At 40.7% G+C, this 19717-nt stretch overlaps 1 protein-coding gene across 2 annotated transcripts; it reads left to right on the top strand.

Moving 5' to 3' along the window:
* The first annotated feature begins 4627 nt into the window (after window positions 1-4627).
* On the top strand, window positions 4628-18020 carry LOC128699078 (uncharacterized). 2 transcript variants are annotated; one of them, XM_053791597.2, is made up of 5 exons: window positions 4628-5199; window positions 9007-9244; window positions 9723-9869; window positions 11784-11953; window positions 12704-18020. In XM_053791597.2, exons 1-5 carry the CDS (start codon window positions 4651-4653, stop codon window positions 17057-17059), a joined length of 5460 nt encoding a protein of 1819 aa, XP_053647572.2. In that variant the 5' UTR covers window positions 4628-4650; the 3' UTR covers window positions 17060-18020. The 2 variants fall into 2 exon arrangements, with proteins under 2 accessions (XP_053647572.2, XP_069952713.1); XM_070096612.1 differs by having other exon boundaries at window positions 9711-9869.
* The last annotated feature ends 1697 nt before the right edge of the window (window positions 18021-19717 follow it).

Raw genomic sequence — 19717 nt, 5'->3', positions numbered from 1 at the left:
TACCAGGGCAATGTACCAGAGGAATGTACCAGGGCAATGTACCAGGGCAATGTACCAGAGGAATGTACCAGGGCAATGTACCAGGGCAATGTACCAGGGCAATGTACCAGAGGAATGTACCAGGACAATGTACCAGGGCAATGTACCAGAGGAATGTACCAGGGCAATGTACCAGGGCAATGTACCAGGGCAATGTACCAGAGGAATGTACCAGGGCAATGTACCAGGGCAATGTACCAGGGCAATGTACCAGAGGAATGTACCAGGACAATGTACCAGGGCAATGTACCAGGGCAATGTACCAGAGGAATGTACCAGGGCAATGTACCAGGGCAATGTACCAGGGCAATGTACCAAAGGAATGTACCAGGACAATGTACCAGGGCAATGTACCAGGGCAATGTACCAGAGGAATGTACCAGGGCAATGTACCAGGGGAATGTACCAGGGCAATGTACCAGAGGAATGTACCAGGGCAATGTACCAGGGCAATGTACAAGGGCACTGTACCAGGGCAATGTACCAGGGCAATGTACTAGGGTAATGTACCAGGGGAGTGTACCAGGGTAATGTACCAGGGCAATGTACCAGGGTAATGTACCAGGGCAATGTACCAGGGCAATGTACCAGGGCAATGTACCAGAGGAATGTACCAGGGCAATGTACCAGAGGAATGTACCAGGGCAATGTACCAGAGGAATGTACCAGGGCAATGTACCAGGGCAATGTACAAGGGCACTGTACCAGGGCAATGTACCAGGGCAATGTACTAGGGTAATATACCAGGAGAGTGTACCAGGGTAATGTATGAGGGCAATGTACCAGGGAAATGAACCAGGGCAATGTACCAGGGCAATGTACCAGGGTAATGTACCAGGGCAATGTACCAGGGCAATGTACCAGGGCAATATACTAGGGTAATGTACCAGGGCAATGTACCAGGGCAATGTACCAGGGTAATGTGCTAGAGTAATGTACCAGGGTAATGTACCAGGGCAATGTACCAGGGCAATGTACCAGGGCAATGTACTAGGGTAATGTACCAGGGCAATGTACAAGAGTATAGGGATACCAACACTCTTACATGGGTTTAAGAAGTGGACTTCAAACGTTATAGAGAAGAGGAGGCTGGAGGCTGGAGGCAGCGATGTTACGTTGGGGAGAAATGCATGGTGGGAATATTATGCAGAGAATAATGAGCATAAAAATTAGAAAGTACACATAAGAGAGAAGAGGAAGATTTGAGATAATCTGGTCATTTTAAAAGATAAGAACAGAAAAGGTTGACCAGGAGGGTCTATAAATCGGGAGTGGTGATGAAGGTGTGCCAGACGTCCCAGGAGGGTTTAATAAAATCGTGACGAAAATGATTTTGAGTATATCAAATAAGAGTGGAACTACGGGATTTGACGTGCTGTTGGAGTGTGAGCAAGGTAGCATTTATGAAATGATTCGGGCAAATCGGTTAGCTAGAGTTGAATCCTGCAAGTGGCAAGTTTAGTGGCTACTCTATGAGGGTGGCGGAGAGGGATGAACGGTGAACTTCGAAGGCTCATCTGAGCTCATATATCCTCGACCTTCTCGAAGGAGATGAGTTAGTGATGTGTTTCCTTGATCTAATTCCTTGGATCAAGATCCTCTCACTCTCGAACGGCGCTTTCTCTATCTCTTTCTTTTTGGGAAAGCAGAACTCTTTCTGTGGTAAGCAGCAGCAGGACACAAGCGACGGGCAGGAGAGGATATCCTGTCCGTGTCGTGTGTCGTCAGCCTTGGCAAGCCTACCACATGTACGTGTTCCCCTAGAGCTCAATATTCTATCAGAAAGGCTGATGCTAGTCGACAATACGCTCACGGAGGTGTAGCACTGATCTACCACTTCAGTCACTTTCTACTGACTCGCTCTCGGTAGTACTTTAGGTGTTACAGTAGTGATACAGTAGCTGAGTGAGGGTACTGAAGTGAGATACAGTACTGTAAGTGTTATACTAGTGATACAGTAGCTGAGTGGGGATATTGAAGTGAGATACAGTACTGTAGGTGTTACACTAGTGATACAGTAGCTGAGTGGGGATACTGAAGTGAGATACAGTACTTCAGGTCTTACAGGTGTGATACAGTAGCTGAGATACAGTACTGTAGGTGAGACTACAGTCATACAGTAACACTTACTGATCTAAATAACCGATGGATTCTTGCAATATTTATTAAAAAAATATTGAACATAAAAGCATGAATAACAAATAATTAATAATAATAACAATAATAATAATAATAATAATAATAATAATAATAATAATAATAATAATAATAATAATAATAATAATAATAATAATAATAATAATAACAATAACAATAATAATAACAATAATAATAATAATAATAATAATAATAATAATAATAATAATAATAATAATAATAACAATAATAATAATAATAATAATAATAATAATAATAATAATAATAATAATAATAATAATAATAATAATAATAATAATAATAATAATAATAATAATAATAATAATAATAATAATAATAATAATAATAATAATAATAACAATAACAATAATAACAATAACAATAATAATAATAATAATAATAATAATAATAATAATAATAATAATAATAATAATAATAATAATAATAACCATAATAATAATAACAATAATAATAATAATAATAATAATAATAATAATAATAATAATAATAACAATAACAATAATAATAATAATAATAATAATAATAATAATAATAATAATAATAATAATAATAATAATAATAATAATAATAATAATAATAATAATAATAATAATAATAATAACAATAATAATAATAATAATAATAATAATAATAATAATAATAATAATAATAATAATAATAATAATAATAATAATAATAATAATAATAACAATAATAATAATAATAATAATAATAATAATAATAATAATAATAATAATAATAATAATAATAATAATAATAATAATAATAATAATAATAATAATAATAATAATAATAATAATAATAACAATAATAATAATAATAATAATAATAATAATAATAATAATAATAATAGTGTGTCTGAAGAAAATGGGTCGACAGTGCTCAAAGATATTTTATGTATAAACATTATAACTAGATTTTACTGGGTTTGTTACATTAGTCTATATACATCTATGTACATCCAACGTCACGTGAACTTATTTCCTTAATTACGTTGATTATAAACGTCCATTCTCCTGACAAATTATTTTTTTTAATACTGTAACGGTGAAATTAATTTACTGTTGTCGCCATAATAATAAATTTCCTTCTCCAGGAGCTATACTAAAATTAGTAGGTAGGAGACTTGGACCTGCCTCGCATGGGCCAGTAGGCCTGCTGCAGTGTTTCTTCTTTCTTATGTTCTTATTTTAAATGCAAGATGTATATAGATACATATGTGTGTTTTTTTAGACTTGTGTCTGTGTTGTTTATCTGCTTGAGAATGGAAATTATGTACCTCTGGAATACATAGCTAATCAGTAAACTGGAAAAGGGAACCATATGACGTTTTGATCCCTCCCATACCATCATCACTTCAGGGAAGGTTATCTAAAGTTTTCTCTACGACTTGTTGGTTTACGGTCAATGGTGAGATTCTCATTTCACTGCAAAAGTGTATTAATATCAGTGATCAGAGATTGCAGTGCTGATGTGCAGTGCTGACGTGGCACGATTTTACATTTGTCTCTTCTACCAACAGCATCAACAAGCCTAGGCTGCCTGCCAGCTAGGATACAGAAGACGTCCTCACAACCAGCACTCACACCAGTCATGATGCAGCAGACGTCCTCACAACCAGCACTCACACCAGTCATGATGCAGCAGACGTCCTCACAACCAGCACTCACACCAGTCATGATGCAGCAGACGTCCTCACAACCAGCACTCACACCAGTCATGATGCAGCAGACGTCCTCACAACCAACACTCACACCAGTCATGATGCAGCAGACGTCCTCACAACCAGCACTCACACCAGTCATGATGCAGCAGACGTCCTCACAACTAGCACTCACACCATTCATGATGCAGCAGACGTCCTCACAACCAGCACTCACACCAGTCATGATGCAGCAGACGTCCTCACAACCAACACTCACACCAGTCATGATGCAGCAGACGTCCTCACAAAAAGCACTCACACCAGTCATGATGCAGCAGACGACGTCACAACCAACACTCACACCAGTCACAATGCAGCAGACATCCTCACAACCAGCACTCACACCAGTCACAATGCAGCAGACGTCCTTACAACCAGCACTCACACCAGTCATGATGCAGCAGACGTCCTCACAACCAGCACTCACACCAGTCATGATGCAGCAGACGTCCTCACAACCAGCACTCACACCAGTCATGATGCAGCAGACGTCCTCACAACCAGCACTCACACCAGTCATGATGCAGCAGACGTCCTCACAACCAGCACTCACACCAGTCATGATGCAGCAGACGTCCTCACAACCAGCACTCACACCAGTCATGATGCAGCAGACGTCCTCACAACCAGCACTCACACCAGTCATGATGCAGCAGACGTCCTCACAGCCAGCACTCACACCAGTCATGATGCAGCAGACGTCCTCACAACCAGCACTCACACCAGTCATGATGCAGCAGACGTCCTCACAACCAGCACTCACACCAGTCATGATGCAGCAGACGTCCTCACAACCAGCACTCACACCAGTCATGATGCAGCAGACGTCCTCACAACCAGCACTCACACCAGTCATGATGCAGCAGACGTCCCCACAACCAGCACTCACACCAGTCATGATGCAGCAGACGTCCTCACAACCAGCACTCACACCAGTCATGATGCAGCAGACGTCCTTACAACCAGCACTCACACCAAGACTCTCTCTCCTGCATGGACAAAGAGACAAGAGAGCACCAACTTGCAGCTTACACCTGCTGCTGCTCTGCCTCTCTATGCTCTTAGAAAGACTCTCAGCTGCAGAACAGGAGACCAAGGCCGCTTCCTCAACTACGGCCTCAACTTTACACCTGTCTACAGCTTTCAGTACAACGGTAGATTGGTCAACAGAAGTCCCGAAGATGCCGGTCATCTATCCACAGCCAGAAGTTGTGCCTATCCCTCGCTGCAGCTCCACTGTTTCCCGTAACTGTTTCTTGGCTGGTTCTCGACCCATGGTAAGTGTATGATTGTCTAGTACTTAGTAGCGGTGGTGGTGGTAATGGTGGTTGTGGTTGTCGTGGTGGTGGTTGTGGTCGTCGTGGTAGTGATTGTGATATTATTATTATTTGGAAATGTCTTCCAACCTTGGTCTTAATCATGATGATCTGTTAAGTGATTAAGTGTAGGTTATATACACCGAGAGGTATGTATCTCTCAGCGTATATACACCGAGAGGTGTGTATTTCTCAGTGTATATACACCGAGAGGTGTGTATCTCTTAGCGTATATACACCGAGAGGTGTGTATTTCTCAGCATATATACACCGAGAGGTGTGTATCTCTCTGCGTATATACACCGAAAGGTGTGTATCTCTCAGCGTATATACACCGAGAGGCGTGTATCTCTCAGCGTATATACACCGAGAGGTGTGCATCTCTCAGCTTATATACACAGAGAGATGTGTATCTCTCAGCGTATATACACCGAGAGATCGCTGCAAACCCGGGTAGAGAGAACAAAGTGTTCGTGGAGCAGGTCTCGGGGTCAAGAACTGAAACAAAATAAAATCACACTGCATCCCATTTCTTTTCATTCTATACATTGATAAAAAGTAAATGCTTTTAATGGTGATAATGCTGGTTTTCTGGTCAAATGCAGAGTAAACAAAGAGGCATAATACTGCGACTGGAACAGTACACAAATAACCCACACATTGGAGAGAGGAGCTTACGACGACGTTTCCGTCGATAAATTAGACATATGTGCAACACTTGAGTATCTTTAATGAGAAAATGTTTCGCCACACAGTGGCTTCATCAGTCCATACAAAGGAGAATAGTGAAGAACAGGAGGAGTTTGAGGTAATCAGTCCCTCAGCCTTGAGTCGATGCAATCAGTCCATCTCTTCAAGATTGATGAACTGATTACATCGACTCCAACTCCTCCTGTTATTCACCATTCTCCTTTGTATGGACTGATGAAGCCACTGTGTGGCGAAACATTTCCTCATTAAAGATACCCAAATGTTGCACATGTGTCTAATTTATCGACCGAAACGTCGTCGTAAGCTCCTCTCTCCAATGTGTGGGTTATTTGAGTAATGCAGAGTAAACCATTGCTCGTGGCTAGCAAATGGTGGGTGACCGCAGTCAAAATACCGACAGGATTTACACATTTTCTATCATAACATACGAAGTCCTCTCTTAGTATGGTCATCCAGTGAGCACCTCAATTGTTTTTTCAATGTGGAAATATGGTGTGCCCGTGGCTTAGTCGTTAGCGCCTTCAGATCACATCTGAAAGACCCAGGGTTGAACACCACGCGAGTGGAAGGGCTTGATGGGGCATCAAGCTGTCCCTGTTCGCCTAAGCAGTAAGTAGGTACCCAGATGTTAGTCGAGTGTTGTGGGTCGCACCCTGGGGAAGAGGAGGAGGCAAAGGGATGCAGGAAATAGTAGAAACAAAGAGCAGAAAAAGAAGAATTAGATGAAACAAAGAAGAAAAGAAAAAGACTACAGCCTGTTTTTGTTTTTTTTTAATTTAACTAATTGAAAGAAATTCTAAATAAGTGCTTATAAAAAAGTTAAAATCTTGACGAACGTCAAGATACAGTGAGTTACGTCAAGATACAGTGAGTTACGTCAAGATATAGTGAGTTACGTCTAGATACAGTGAGATACGCCAAGATACAGTGAGTTGCGTCAAGATACAGTGAGATACGCCAAGATACAGTGAGTTACGTCAAGATACAATGAGTTACGTCGATACAATGAGTTACGTCAAGATACAATGAGTTACGTCAAGATACAGTGAGATGTGCCAAGATACAGTGAGTTACGTCAAGATACAGTGAGATACGCCAAGATACAATGAGTTACATCAAGATACAGTGAGTTACGTCAAGATACAGTGAGTTACGTCAAGATACAATGAGTTACGTCAAGATACAATGAGTTACGTAAAGATACAATGAGTTACGTCAAGATACAATGAGTTACGTCAAGATACAATGAGTTACGTCAAGATACAGTGAGATATGCCAAGATACAGTGAGTTACGTCAAGATACAGTGATATACGCCAAGATACAGTGAGTTACGTCAAGATACAGTGAGTTACGTCAAGGTACAGTGAGTTACGTCAAGATACAGTGAGTTACGTCAAGATACAATGAGTTACGTCAAGATACAGTGAGTTACGTCAAGATACAATGAGTTACGTCAAGATACAATGAGCAATGAGTTACGTCAAGATACAGTGAGATATGCCAAGATACAGTGAGTTACGTCAAGATACAGTGAGTTACGTCAAGATACAGTGAGTTACGTCAAGATACAGTGAGATACGTCAAGATACAATGAGTTACGTCAAAATACAGTGAGATACGCCAAGATACAGTGAGTTACGTCAAGGTACAGTGAGTTACGTCAAGATACAGTGAGTTACGTCAAGATACAGTGAGATACATCAAGATACAGTGAGATACGCCAAGATACAGTGAGTTACGTCAAGATACAATGAGTTACGGCAAGATACAGTGAGTTACGTCAAGATACAGTGAGTTACGTCAAGATACAGTGAGTTACGTTAAGATACAGTGAGATACGTCAAGATACAGTGAGATACGCCAAGATACAGTGAGTTACGTCAAGATACAATGAGTTACGTCAAGATACAGTGAGATACGCCAAGATACAGTGAGTTACGTCAAGATACAGTGAAATACGTCAAGATACAGTGAGTTACGTCAAGATACAGTGAGATACGCCAAGATACAGTGAGTTACGTCAAGATACAGTGAGATACGTCAAGATACAGTGAGTTACGTCAAGATACAACGAGTTACGTCAAGATACAGTGAGTTACATCAAGATAGTGACTTACGTCAAGATACAGTGACTTACGTCCAGATACAGTGAGTTACGCCAAGATACAATGAGTTACGTCAAAATATAGTGAGTTACGCCAAGATACAGTGAGTTACGTCAAGATACAATGAGTTACGTCACGATATAGTGAGTTACGTCAAGATACAGTGAGTTACGTCAAGATACAGTAACTTACGTCAAGATACAGTGAGTTACGTCAACATGCAGTGAGTTACGTCAAGATACAGTGATATACGCCAAGATATAGTGAGTTACGTCAACATACAGTGAGTTACGAGAAGTCGTCCAGCGGCACTAGTAACTTAAGCACAACTAACCTAATTACCAACGAGGTCATTCATGATTAAGTCTTTCCTGCCTCTTGCTAATAAAGTCACTGGGTTGGTAAACACCTGACTTATCTCTATATTCTTTTATTAACTATAAAACTAAAAGTCATATAATAAGTGTTCATCACTTTTTGTCGGCCGTTACCACAATTTTAGTCTACTGAAGAAGCTACTTGACATACAACAATGCTACTGGCTCTTTGTCTTCCTTCATTTAGGAGGGATACCTTTATGCTGGTTGAAGTTTATTCCAGGAACTGAATCAACCCTTGTCTTCCCAGTATTAAAACTGACTGCCACCATTTCCCAGCCGCTGTATGATACTTACGTCTTTATCCAGTTTCCTCAAATTTATTATTTGTCTTTGTTTTTCAATTTTTCTATTATACACTTCTCATTTTACATTTTTTTGAGTGTCCATGTGAGCTGGTTTGTATCGTTGCCTGGTATATATCTCCATGTGAGTTTGTATCATTAATAATTATTGTTTCTGGTTTGCATGTAGGTTCCTTTGTGTCACTGACCATTGTTTGTTGTTGGATTCGTTTTTGCCATACCTAAATATGTATTTCTCATATTCAGTACATACGACTTCTCAACTCAGGGGTGGAAGGCAGCTCACTCCTTCTGTCGCAGCCGCGGAGGGTTCCTTGCGGGGAAGGATGAGTTGCAGCAACTGCAGGAGGTCTGGCCACCTTGGAACGTGACCTGGCTCCAGAGGAATTTGACCTGGCCCATAGGAATCTTGGCCTGGCCAGTGCGAAACCTCAGCTTCCACGAGCTGACCTGGACGGCACTAACGAGGACCCACGGACAATACCAGTGGATGTCTGTTCACCCGGGTGAGTATCTCTCTCTGTCCTCTGAGGTGGGGGGAGAGAAAGAGTTGTGTGTTGATGTATGTGTGAATAATTTTCCAAAATAAGCATATTAACAAGTTATTTAAGGGCTCTCCTATTTTGTGAAAATAATATTAATATTGATGACTGACAATATAATTAGATTAAATTTCAACAAAATGCTGAAAAACAATAACATACTAAGGCCATAGACTAAGCTTGACCCATCATACGATGCCTAGTATGGTCACAGACCTCGCCTAACACTTCATACGATGCCTAGTAAGGCCACAGACTAAGCTTGACCATCATGCGATGCCTAGTAAGGCCACAGACCTCACCTGACACCTCATAATAAGTCTAGTAAGGTCACAGACCTCACCTGACACCTCATAATAAGCCTAGTAAGGCCACAGACTAAGCTTAACACCCCACACGTAGCCCAGTAAGGACATTAAGACCTTGACAGCGTGTCCTGCAGCCATGGGGGACTTCGTACCCTGGTCGGAGATACCTTACGCTTGGAGCGAGGAGTGTGCTGCGCTACACCTCTTCAGCCAGACCTTCTTCCTCAGTCCCTGTCACCAGACACTTTACTTCTACTGCATCTTGCGTCCTGCTACACCAGGTAGGTCTCATAGTTATACTTGAACATTTGAGATTCTGTCACCACCCTGTATTGCCTCAGATGTTCTTCCCTCATACTTGTAAATCAGCAACTGTGCTTCTTTCACACTTTTTTAAGACATTTTGCATATGGCTCTATAATTTTGGTTGATGCACCAATTTCCTTTATTATTTTACGACTACTGTCTTGTCCCCTCTCTCTCTCTCTCTCTCTCTCCCTCTGTATCTTTTTCTTTTTTCTTTTTTTTTGGCTTCCACCTTCACCCCGCGCAACACATCATCCCAGCTCTTCCGCCTCGCAGGTCGTCCTTTTTCATATAGGACCATAGTTCATTCGGGCGCCGTTTTATTTACATTGTCAAATACTGTGAACATGGGCGTCCGTTGGGAAAAGTGGGGCAGCTGCCTCTCTTTTCTGGATCAGCCGCGAGTCCAGGGAAAAACAACCATAGTGTTGGCTTGCCTATCCCATCCTTCATCCTTTTTTTCTCCCGGAAACAATGGCCGCTACATGGGAAAAAAAATGCATGGGAGGATACCCCTGGTAGAGAGTATACTGCACCGCACACATATATAGCATCTTAATTTTGCCATTACTTCAGTTACTCGTGTTGTCCACATAGTATTAAGAAGGAACAAGTGTTAATTCAGACGGCACCAGGCAGTCGTGCTTCGATGATATGTAAACCCATTAATATCATCCTCATTTGACAGCTTTACTACGTATTCTACGCCCATTTTGTGGACAATAGTAACCCCATCTTGTAGGTAACAGCTAAAAGAGGTTGAAGTCATTAAGAAATAATACACCGGGGTGTCTGCAGATGCTTGTTGGACGTCATGAGAAAGTCTCGGTGTTCTTCATTTTATTTTAACTGGCAGTGCTTCTTTAAACTTACGATTCACTTTACTTATTGTTGTATGTCAAGTCAAATTTATAAACATTTTTTTTATAGTTTCGCGAGTCATTGATAGTGACATTTTAGTGCAAGTGTCTTGTATCTGACAATTGAATGCGAGTTTTTAATGCGTCTGTACGACATTTTGTCAAACAATTCCTCAACTGTCTTTTTGTTACCATCTATCTTTTATTTACATCGTTTGTTTTATTGCTTATTCTGCATTTATTCCCGCCCGCGGCCTGCTAGGCGAAGCTCTCGCTTCACACGCTGAGGGTCTGTGGTTCGATTCCCGACATGGGTGAAAACACTGGGCATGTTTCCCTGTTGTTCCTGTTCACCCATCAGTAAAATAGGTACCTGGGTGTTAGTCGACTAGTGTGGGTCGCATCCTGAGAAAATTGACCTAATTTGCCTGAAATGCCCTGCATAACAAGGGGCTTTTTATATAGTAGTATGTCACTATGGTCTGTATACCTTGTACATGTACTTGTAGAAATAAAGATATTATTATTATTATTATTATTATTATTATTATTATTATTATTATTATTATTATTATTATTATTATTATTATTATTATTCTCTTCGCTTAGAACAAGATCAGTTTGAGTTATGTTAGGTTAGATTTGTTTAAATAAATTTATATATATACGTAGAGCTAATCAACATTTTTTTTATATTTTATTTAAAAAACTTACAGAATACAAGAATGTACACAAACATAAAAATGTTGTCCAACATATGGACTAATGTCAAAACTTTCACAAATTACAACTTCAACACAATCTATACCAATCCACTGAACACTTTTATTTATTTATTTTATATACAAAAGAATAGTATAATACGAATCACATACATTTATAAACATTAAGCCTATTACAAAAACGGTAGGGACACTTCTGGCATTTGGGTGGCACTTTCAAAAAATGAGAGCGTCATAAACATTACGTTCTTAACACAGAGTGCAAGTAGTGAAGGTGGGCTGTTTCACAACGATCTACATCTTTCAGAAGTGAACTTGACGGGCGTGGAGCTTCGTGTGATGGCCAACATGAAGATAGAGGATGGTTTAGTAAGAGTGAGCGAGAATAAGTTCCCTTATCTCTCTCTGACCTGCACGGCTCACCACACCTTGACGGGAGAACCTCTCCAGGACCAACCCCAGGCGTTCTGGAACAAGGTCAGAGAACCGATGTAGCTTGTTTATCTCTCTCTCTCTCTCTCTCTCTCTCTCTCTCTCTAGAGAGAGAGAGAGAGAGAGTTAAAATATCGAGAATGAAAGACTGAAGTCAAACTGGAAAGAAGGAATATAGAGGTTGTTGAAATATTAGTTATCTGGGAATGAATGTTACAAGAAATGACTATGAAGGATTGAGTAAATCACAGAACAGATGTTGGGAAACATGTAAACAAACGTGTACAGGAGTCTAGGGAAAGAACGTTGTCGATACAAGAAAAATGTCTCCGAGAATAATTCTTCCATTAGTGTGAACGAATGGTTATGAGCCAACAAAAAGACACATTCAGAAACCTTTTGTTAGTGTGACGTTTTGCCACACTGAGGGGGATGGCGGCTATAAAATACATGGCAGGTCAGGTTAGATGCCTAAAAAAAAAAGGGTCATTGAAAAGTTGCAGTAAGAAGGCACATGAAGGTAAAATGAACAGCATCTGCTGTTAAATCAATTTTACGTATGTGCTGAGGCACTAAGTAGTGTCAGAGGTCTCCTGTGCAGGATTAAAACTCACGTAATGTCTCTCTCATTAGTCTTAATTTACATCACTTAGATCTTTAACATAAAGTAACCATGATTTTTGTGAAATTATTGAGTGGTTTATTTATTAAATAAAATCTTATTTGTGCATTGTTTATCCGCTGTACATTAGCTGCTAAATGTGTGGTGATAGTTACCTGACTGATGTTTTGCAGGATGGAGTGTACGTCAGTTCGGTGACTTCTGTACAGTTACCTGTACTGATGCACGACTCTACCAAGTCTTGGACGGAGGAACACTCTCACATGGTGCTGAAGCAAGGCACCTTCTGGTGTGAGGCGTGGATGTCCAAGTCAGAGGCCAGACTGATCAGCAACCAGGTACTGGTGACACTGGATGGGTGGCTGGTGCTTGTTCTGGATGCTCACCGCCACCTCCCTCCTTATCCCACTAGGGACGATGCTGTCCGCCATATTCAACACACTTTCACTGCTCACTTTCCTGACTTCAACAATTACACGGTTGATCTTACTTCTACAGTGATGGAGTCGAGTGGATCTGAAGACGCATTTGTCAAATATCGTTTCCAAGTACACATTCCTAGCGTCGGGGACCACTTCAAAAGGGTGCAGAAATTATTTGATAATGATACTCAAGTTTATAAAGATCTCTTTAAGAGTAATGGTTACCTCAAAACATCCTCGGCTGCACTCTCATCCTACTGCTTGAAACAAAGAGTTAACTATGAAAACGGCAATCAGATCTTGTGGCCGTTCACTGCGATAGGGAAAGTAAATCCTCTTAATTATCGTTGTGAAATATCTGGTAACAGGTTACAACCAGGTCACTGTCGTTGGAACTACACACACGGAGCTACAATAGATTTCGATCCCTTCAGATGCAAGAGGTTCGAGTATTGTCCCCGTCACTACACCGGCGTCGCTGACCGTATTTGTCTCTCTTACACCTCTCCAGACACTTGGGAAACTGGATTTAAGGCTATATATAAAAATAAATTACAGAGAGGCATTCTCGATTCCTTCGAATTCCATCGAGCGGAACGAGGGGAGTCTTCAGTTTACGAAATAGTGAAGCAGCTCCTGAAGACGATGGGATATAACCGAGTGTGGCTGCCGGTTAGGAGAATTGTGTCCTGGGCTCCTCTTACTTACATGGGCACTGGAATTTCAGACTTCCCGTATTCACACTACGAGGGGTCGCACCTTGTAAATATATCGTGGGCTCCACATCATCCTCTCCCTAGAGAAGACTGTTTAGCCCTAGACATGGAGAGGAATGAGATTTTTACTCACTCTTGTGATATAGCTCTTCCGTTTGTTGCTCTCCTAGACGTGTATAGACTAAAGAATATAAGAGACTCGAATTTAGAATTAAATGTACTCAAATTAATTACTGATACTCCAGCTTGTAATCATGGCTGGCATTCTACTGTACTTCAAAGTAATCCAGATGTATGCTTTAAAATGTTCATGAATGTTGGAAACCTCACGTGGCATGAAGCTAATAAGTTTTGCCAGGAAAGGGATGCTCAGTTGGCCTCCCCCAGTGTTGGATTTTTAGACTGGGTGTTTAGACAGTATTTATACAACAACAGTGTGGATGCTGTGTGGATGAATGCAGAGTTAGTATCACCTGGTAGCCCAGGCGAGACAGATTCACCGGCAGATATGATAAACTGGAAGGCCAATACAGATTATAATCTACCGTACTCTGTGTTCAGCACTGACGGCTGGTACAAAAAAGGGGAAAGTGTAGTCTTATCAAATGTCTTGTGCCAGAAGGAGCCCCAGTTAGTCTTACCAACACAAGTTAAGGTCTATAAGATGAATGATTCATCCTTAACTGTGTGTGTGTATGTCAGTGACGAAGATAAGGTGGATAATCTGAAGTGCTTTGTGAACGGTAAAGTAACCAAGCTTAGACAAGTAAGTGATTTGGAGTGTGTAAATGTTATAGATAGTTTGAGTCAAGGCTATTATCAGTGTCATGCGTGGATGTGGAGCCCCTTTCAGTTTGTGCAGTCTAACATCCTAATCAATAGAGGATTCAGAACTTTGACGTTCGCTGTGAAACTCTCTCGGGTAATTGACTACACACCCAGACTACATGATGCTACATTCATTCCTATCGCCCACCAAGAGCTGGATTCAATTCGATGTGTGTCTGCCTTTATGACAAAAATTGAAAAAGAATTTAAAAAACAGGGACTTTTTTTTGTGGAGATAAAAGCTGATAATTTTTTTCACATGCCAAATGAATCAGCGCAAGGTCTATATTACAACTTTCATGTGGAATTTAAATTAATTGATGATGCACTTCCAATGATAACAGAGTGGGACACGTTTGAAACCTTAGCAGAAATATTTGAGACTGAGGGAAATTTCTCCGGGTGTATCTTAAACAACATAACAAGTACTCACGGATGCGTCAGCGATGTTACTCTAGATTATGGGATCACTGAGAAAAATCTCACTTGGCCGAAAACAGAGGGTAGCGTCGTAGTGCTGCCTAAGGAGTTGTGTGTCAACCCAAAGGGAGAACCTATCACTCGCGAGTGTGTGGGAGACTTCCTGGTTGGCTACTACTGGGAAAGACCCTCTGAAGCCTGCACTGGCCACCCCTCTAATATCACCAAGCAGCTGTGGGAAATTACTTCGACCAATTCATCTTCTAGCCCGAGTATAACTACTCTCTCCACTCTAACTGCCAATGGAAGTTCACTTAAACCGATTGATATACATTTTGTTGCTACCAAGTTTCAGTCTTTATCAAATGAAAAGACGCTCCTTGAACATGATTTGGAAGAAATTGTAGAAACACTTAATAACGTCATGAAAGCCGATGCTGAGGCATTTGAGAATGTTCAGAGAAAATTAAACTCCTCAAGTATTCTCTTTGAAGCTTTTGAGAACATTACCTTTAAAGTGAAGCTTCCTGAAAATGAAGGCGACCAAAAGTTGAAAGCCTTCAGGGAACTAGTATCTGTCGAACGTATAGATTTAGAAATAAATTCCACCGTCATTGGTTACAAGGCCAAGGTAGGAGGGCACGAGGAAGAAACGGTAAACATCGATACCAAAATGAACCTGCAGGATAGTGACGTCGCCATTATCTTCCCTCCCAACCTCACTTGGATTGTTGCTTCAGACTCTGGAAGACTCGCTAAAATACAGATTAACAAGAAGCAGAAGATCCAGTTAACTTTTGCAGTTTACAGAAATCCAAAGTTATTTCAAGACCGCGAATCCTTTCCTAATTATTCAGTCAACAGTCATATTATTCAAGCCACATACGGCGGTAAAATTATAAATAATCTCAAAGAACCAATTAAACTAATCTTCAGACCTTCCAGACAAGGAAACGACACTAAATGTGTGTACTGGGATTTTAAAAAGAATGCAGGAAGAGGTGGCTGGTCAAGCGAGGGATGCTGGATGGACGAGCCAGAAGGTAACCTCACTGTTTGTTATTGCAACCACTTAACTTGTTTTGCTCAACTTATGAACTACAGTGATGATGTATTTGAAGGTATTCATGCTCTTGTTCTAGACATTATAACCATAATCGGGTGTTGCTTATCGATTGTTAGCCTCTTACTAGTGTTCATTACATTCTTCTTATTTAAGAAATGGAGACGCCCTTTAAGCAACAAGATTCTGGTCAACTTGTCTTTCTCTGTTTTTTGTAGCATAGTGATTTTCTTAGCAGGTATTGATCAAACCTGGAATGTGATCTTGTGTCGTAGTGTTGCTGTTGCTCTTCACTACTTTATCCTGGCATCTTTTGGTTGGATGCTGGTAGAGGCGGTGCACCAGTATCTTAAGTTTGTCAAGGTGGTAGGCACTTACATCCCCAGGTTCATGTGGAAAGCGTCAGTGACTGCTTGGGGCGTGCCTGTGCTGCCAATTATCGTCGTTCTTGTATTCGACAGTACATTGTATGACAGTGGAAATGACTACAATCCTGATACTAAAATCTGCTGGATGTCCAGTGAGGGTTTCAAGTATGCTTTCTTACCCCCATTGGCACTGACTATGAGCGTCAACTTAATCATGTTCTGTCTCATTATCTATGGCGCCACCTGTGGTCGGGTTCGCGTGACCTCAACTATGTCAGACAAAAATCTTTTCTTAAGCCAGCTGAGGATGGCAATATGCGTATTTTTTCTCCTTGGTTTCACTTGGATTTTTGGAATCCTGGCCATTTGGAAAGGACGCTTGCTATTCTCTTACCTCTTCTGCATTTTCAACACTCTTCAAGGATTCTTCATTTTTATGTTTCATGTCTTTCGGGAACGCAGCGCCAGACGACTCTGGAGAGAATTTCTTTCTGTTATTACAAAGAATATGACATCCTCAGAACAAGCAAATTCTCAGAATATAAATAATTCTATGCAATATAAAGGCAACTTAAACAGCGTTACCTATAACCAGGGAGGAGAGATCAGTATTCACCCTCGCAGATCTCCCCTTCCGAGGGTCAAAGGAAGTGTGCGATCCACTGGTACTACATCCACTCTTTTACAGTCTCTGGGTAGTATTAAACCCTGAACATATTTACTCTTCTTTTTCCTGACTTGGCCTCATGCCTACAACTTTTTGTTCCCGCACAGCACTTTCTTATACATCACTGCTGAGAAGCATCCTTCCGTTCCAAAGCACTTTTACCTATGACTGCGAAGCACTTGATGTGTGCAAATGAGATTAGTTTGTGCAGTCACTTGCTCCACTAGTTATTCTTGTGTAGATATGAACTTTCTTCGTCTTGTAAAGCCACTACATTAACAGACAGGCTGCGGCCTGGTTTTTTAAGTTTCTCATTTCAAGTAAAATATGTGTAGTAATTCAGTAGATAAAAAGACACATAAAAAGCCTAAGGACTTTAGTATAACGACTTTTCTATCGATAAAGTTTTAATCTAATTTATGTTTTTTTTTTTTTAATCCGCTCGTCCTCGTAAGCGTGTCAGCGTGCCTCGTTGTGCTCCGGGTTTTTCGTGTTTTCACGGTCGCTCTTACGTGCTAGAACTTTAATTTGTGTCATCAATCCTATACGATACATCCCTCTAGCGCCTGGAACAAATCTTGGGCGGAAAACATTATATACTGAGTCAAAAAAGGAGAATTAGTGTGCACTAGCAGAGTTTACTGCCAGAGGGGAATCATAGGCCTGTCCCGTGTGGAAAAAAATAATAATTGAACTTTTCATGTCAGAGGAAAGAAAGTCTCCCTGATAACATTGAGTATACATAGTGTATAGTGTATACTACAGGGGCTCCCTAGTATATTGATGATAAAGGCTAAAGTGTCATTTGAAAACAGGTGAATTTGTAAATGAAGTGATAAGCCTATAGAGGCAGGTGCCAGAAGTCGCCAGAACTTACCACAGGTCAGCTGTTTTTAATAATCTTCCTGGCTTGCCAGTGTACTCGCATATAACTAGTGATACCAGTGATTAGCAGAATACAGTGTTGTAGTAGCAACTAACCAGTATTATAATGGTACTTAGTGGAGTGGAGTGACTTTCATTAGTTTCTTTTTCTTGAAATACGAGACGTTACTGTGAATTTCATATAACCTGTAGTTACCAGCAGTCGCAATATACACAACGAGAAGCAATTATTACTACAGAAAAAGCGTCCTTCCTCCAAAATTTGCACCAGTCAACTATAGTGATAATATAGCATTTATTGTGGTGGAGACGGAAAAAATAAAAAAAAAAAAAAAAAAAAAAAAGAGAAAAGCCAGATACAGCGATTGATAAACAAGGAGGTGACCGTTCGTCATTGTAGGAGCTGCCAGATATCACCGGCTCTTCAACACGCAAGTTATACTTTTGTATCAGTCAAATCACATATTACTCGGGTAGATAATTTCCAGTAGATCCTTCATGTGTTAGCTCAAATCACCGACCAGTATGTTTTAAATAAGTGACCCACTGATCAGAGCAGATCGTCTGGCCCGAACCCTTGCCTGGTCCGAACCCTTGACTGGTCCGAACCCGGGACTGGTTTCAAACAGTTTCGTTGGACAATAAAGCAGACTGTAAACGGATGGGGTTGTAGGCGCCCTATAAACACAAACATTAAAAATCAGGAACGTGACGGTAAGCTGTCCAATATACAAAAAGAGTTAGAAACAGAAATACAAATAGCTAGAGCTTCATTTAAGGTTATTAATAGAATTTTCAAGAGGTTGCTAGTAGAATTTGCAGTAAATCAACCATTCAAATCATTATGAAGCCCTGTGTAGTCTGTGGTCAGTCAAACAAACGGGCTTCCACATGGATAAATTGTCATTTTTGTGGAAATTGGTGTCACGCCCCTTGTGCAGATATCCCAGAACTAGCTACAAGCAGTATTAAAACAGAGAAGTGTTTTTGGGTATGCTCAAATGAGGAAAATCTGTGGACTAAAATCACAAGGGTATTAAAAGAGGACAACATCAAAGCTGCTTTCATAGAAAACCTGGAAGCTTTCTACAACAGATGGGAACATAAAATGTCTGGGCTGAATGGTACTGCCCTTGATACTGGCCATGTAGTCATAAACTGTAAGGCTGGAGGTGATGTCCTGGTAGTCAGTAAATGTGGGGCTGATAGTGCTGTCCTGGGAGACAGTAATGGTGAAGCTGGAGGTGCTGTCCTGGGAGACAGTAATGGTGAAGCTGGAGGTGCTGTCCTGGGAGACAGTAATGGTGAAGCTGGAGGTGAGACAGCTGGAGATACTGTCCTGGGAGACAGAAATGGTGAAGCTGGAGGTGCTGTCCTGGGAGACAGAAATGGTGAAGCTGGAGATACTGTCCTGGGAGACAGTAATGGTGAAGCTGGAGGTGCTGTCCTGGGAGACAGAAATGGTGAAGCTGGAGATACTGTCCTGGGAGACAGAAATGGTGAAGCTGGAGATATTGTCCAGGTAGTCGGGAATTATACGCAGGAAGGAATACATATAAATGATCTCATAGGGGACAGGAGCCATAGTAGGGAAACAAGTGTAGTCAAAGATAAGATAAAACCAATATTGCAAACTAGAAATACCGCAGGAAATAGCAAACAAGAGGACTCCAATAGCAATAGTGAGGATAAATTACCAAAAACAACTGGTGGGAGCTCCATTGTTGGTGCTAGGGAGGATAGAAGTAAGACAGGGAAACATGCACCAACAGGGAATACAGTCACAGAAACCCAAGGCAAGCGGAAACCAAGCCTGTG

This window comes from Cherax quadricarinatus, chromosome 54, assembly GCF_038502225.1.
Source record: "Cherax quadricarinatus isolate ZL_2023a chromosome 54, ASM3850222v1, whole genome shotgun sequence".
Taxonomy (NCBI): domain Eukaryota; kingdom Metazoa; phylum Arthropoda; class Malacostraca; order Decapoda; family Parastacidae; genus Cherax; species Cherax quadricarinatus.
This window is presented reverse-complemented; position numbering and strand designations above follow the sequence as displayed.

Excerpts from the sequence above, each read along its gene's own strand:
- LOC128699078 (XM_070096612.1), top strand. The coding sequence starts at position 4,651 with ATGATGCAGCAGACGTCCTCACAACCAGCACTCACACCAGTCATGATG. Across the intron at positions 5,200-9,006 it reads TGGCTGGTTCTCGACCCATG|GGGTGGAAGGCAGCTCACTC; the intron begins GTAAGTGTATGA and ends TTCTCAACTCAG. Across the intron at positions 9,245-9,710 it reads GTGGATGTCTGTTCACCCGG|CGTGTCCTGCAGCCATGGGG; the intron begins GTGAGTATCTCT and ends AGACCTTGACAG.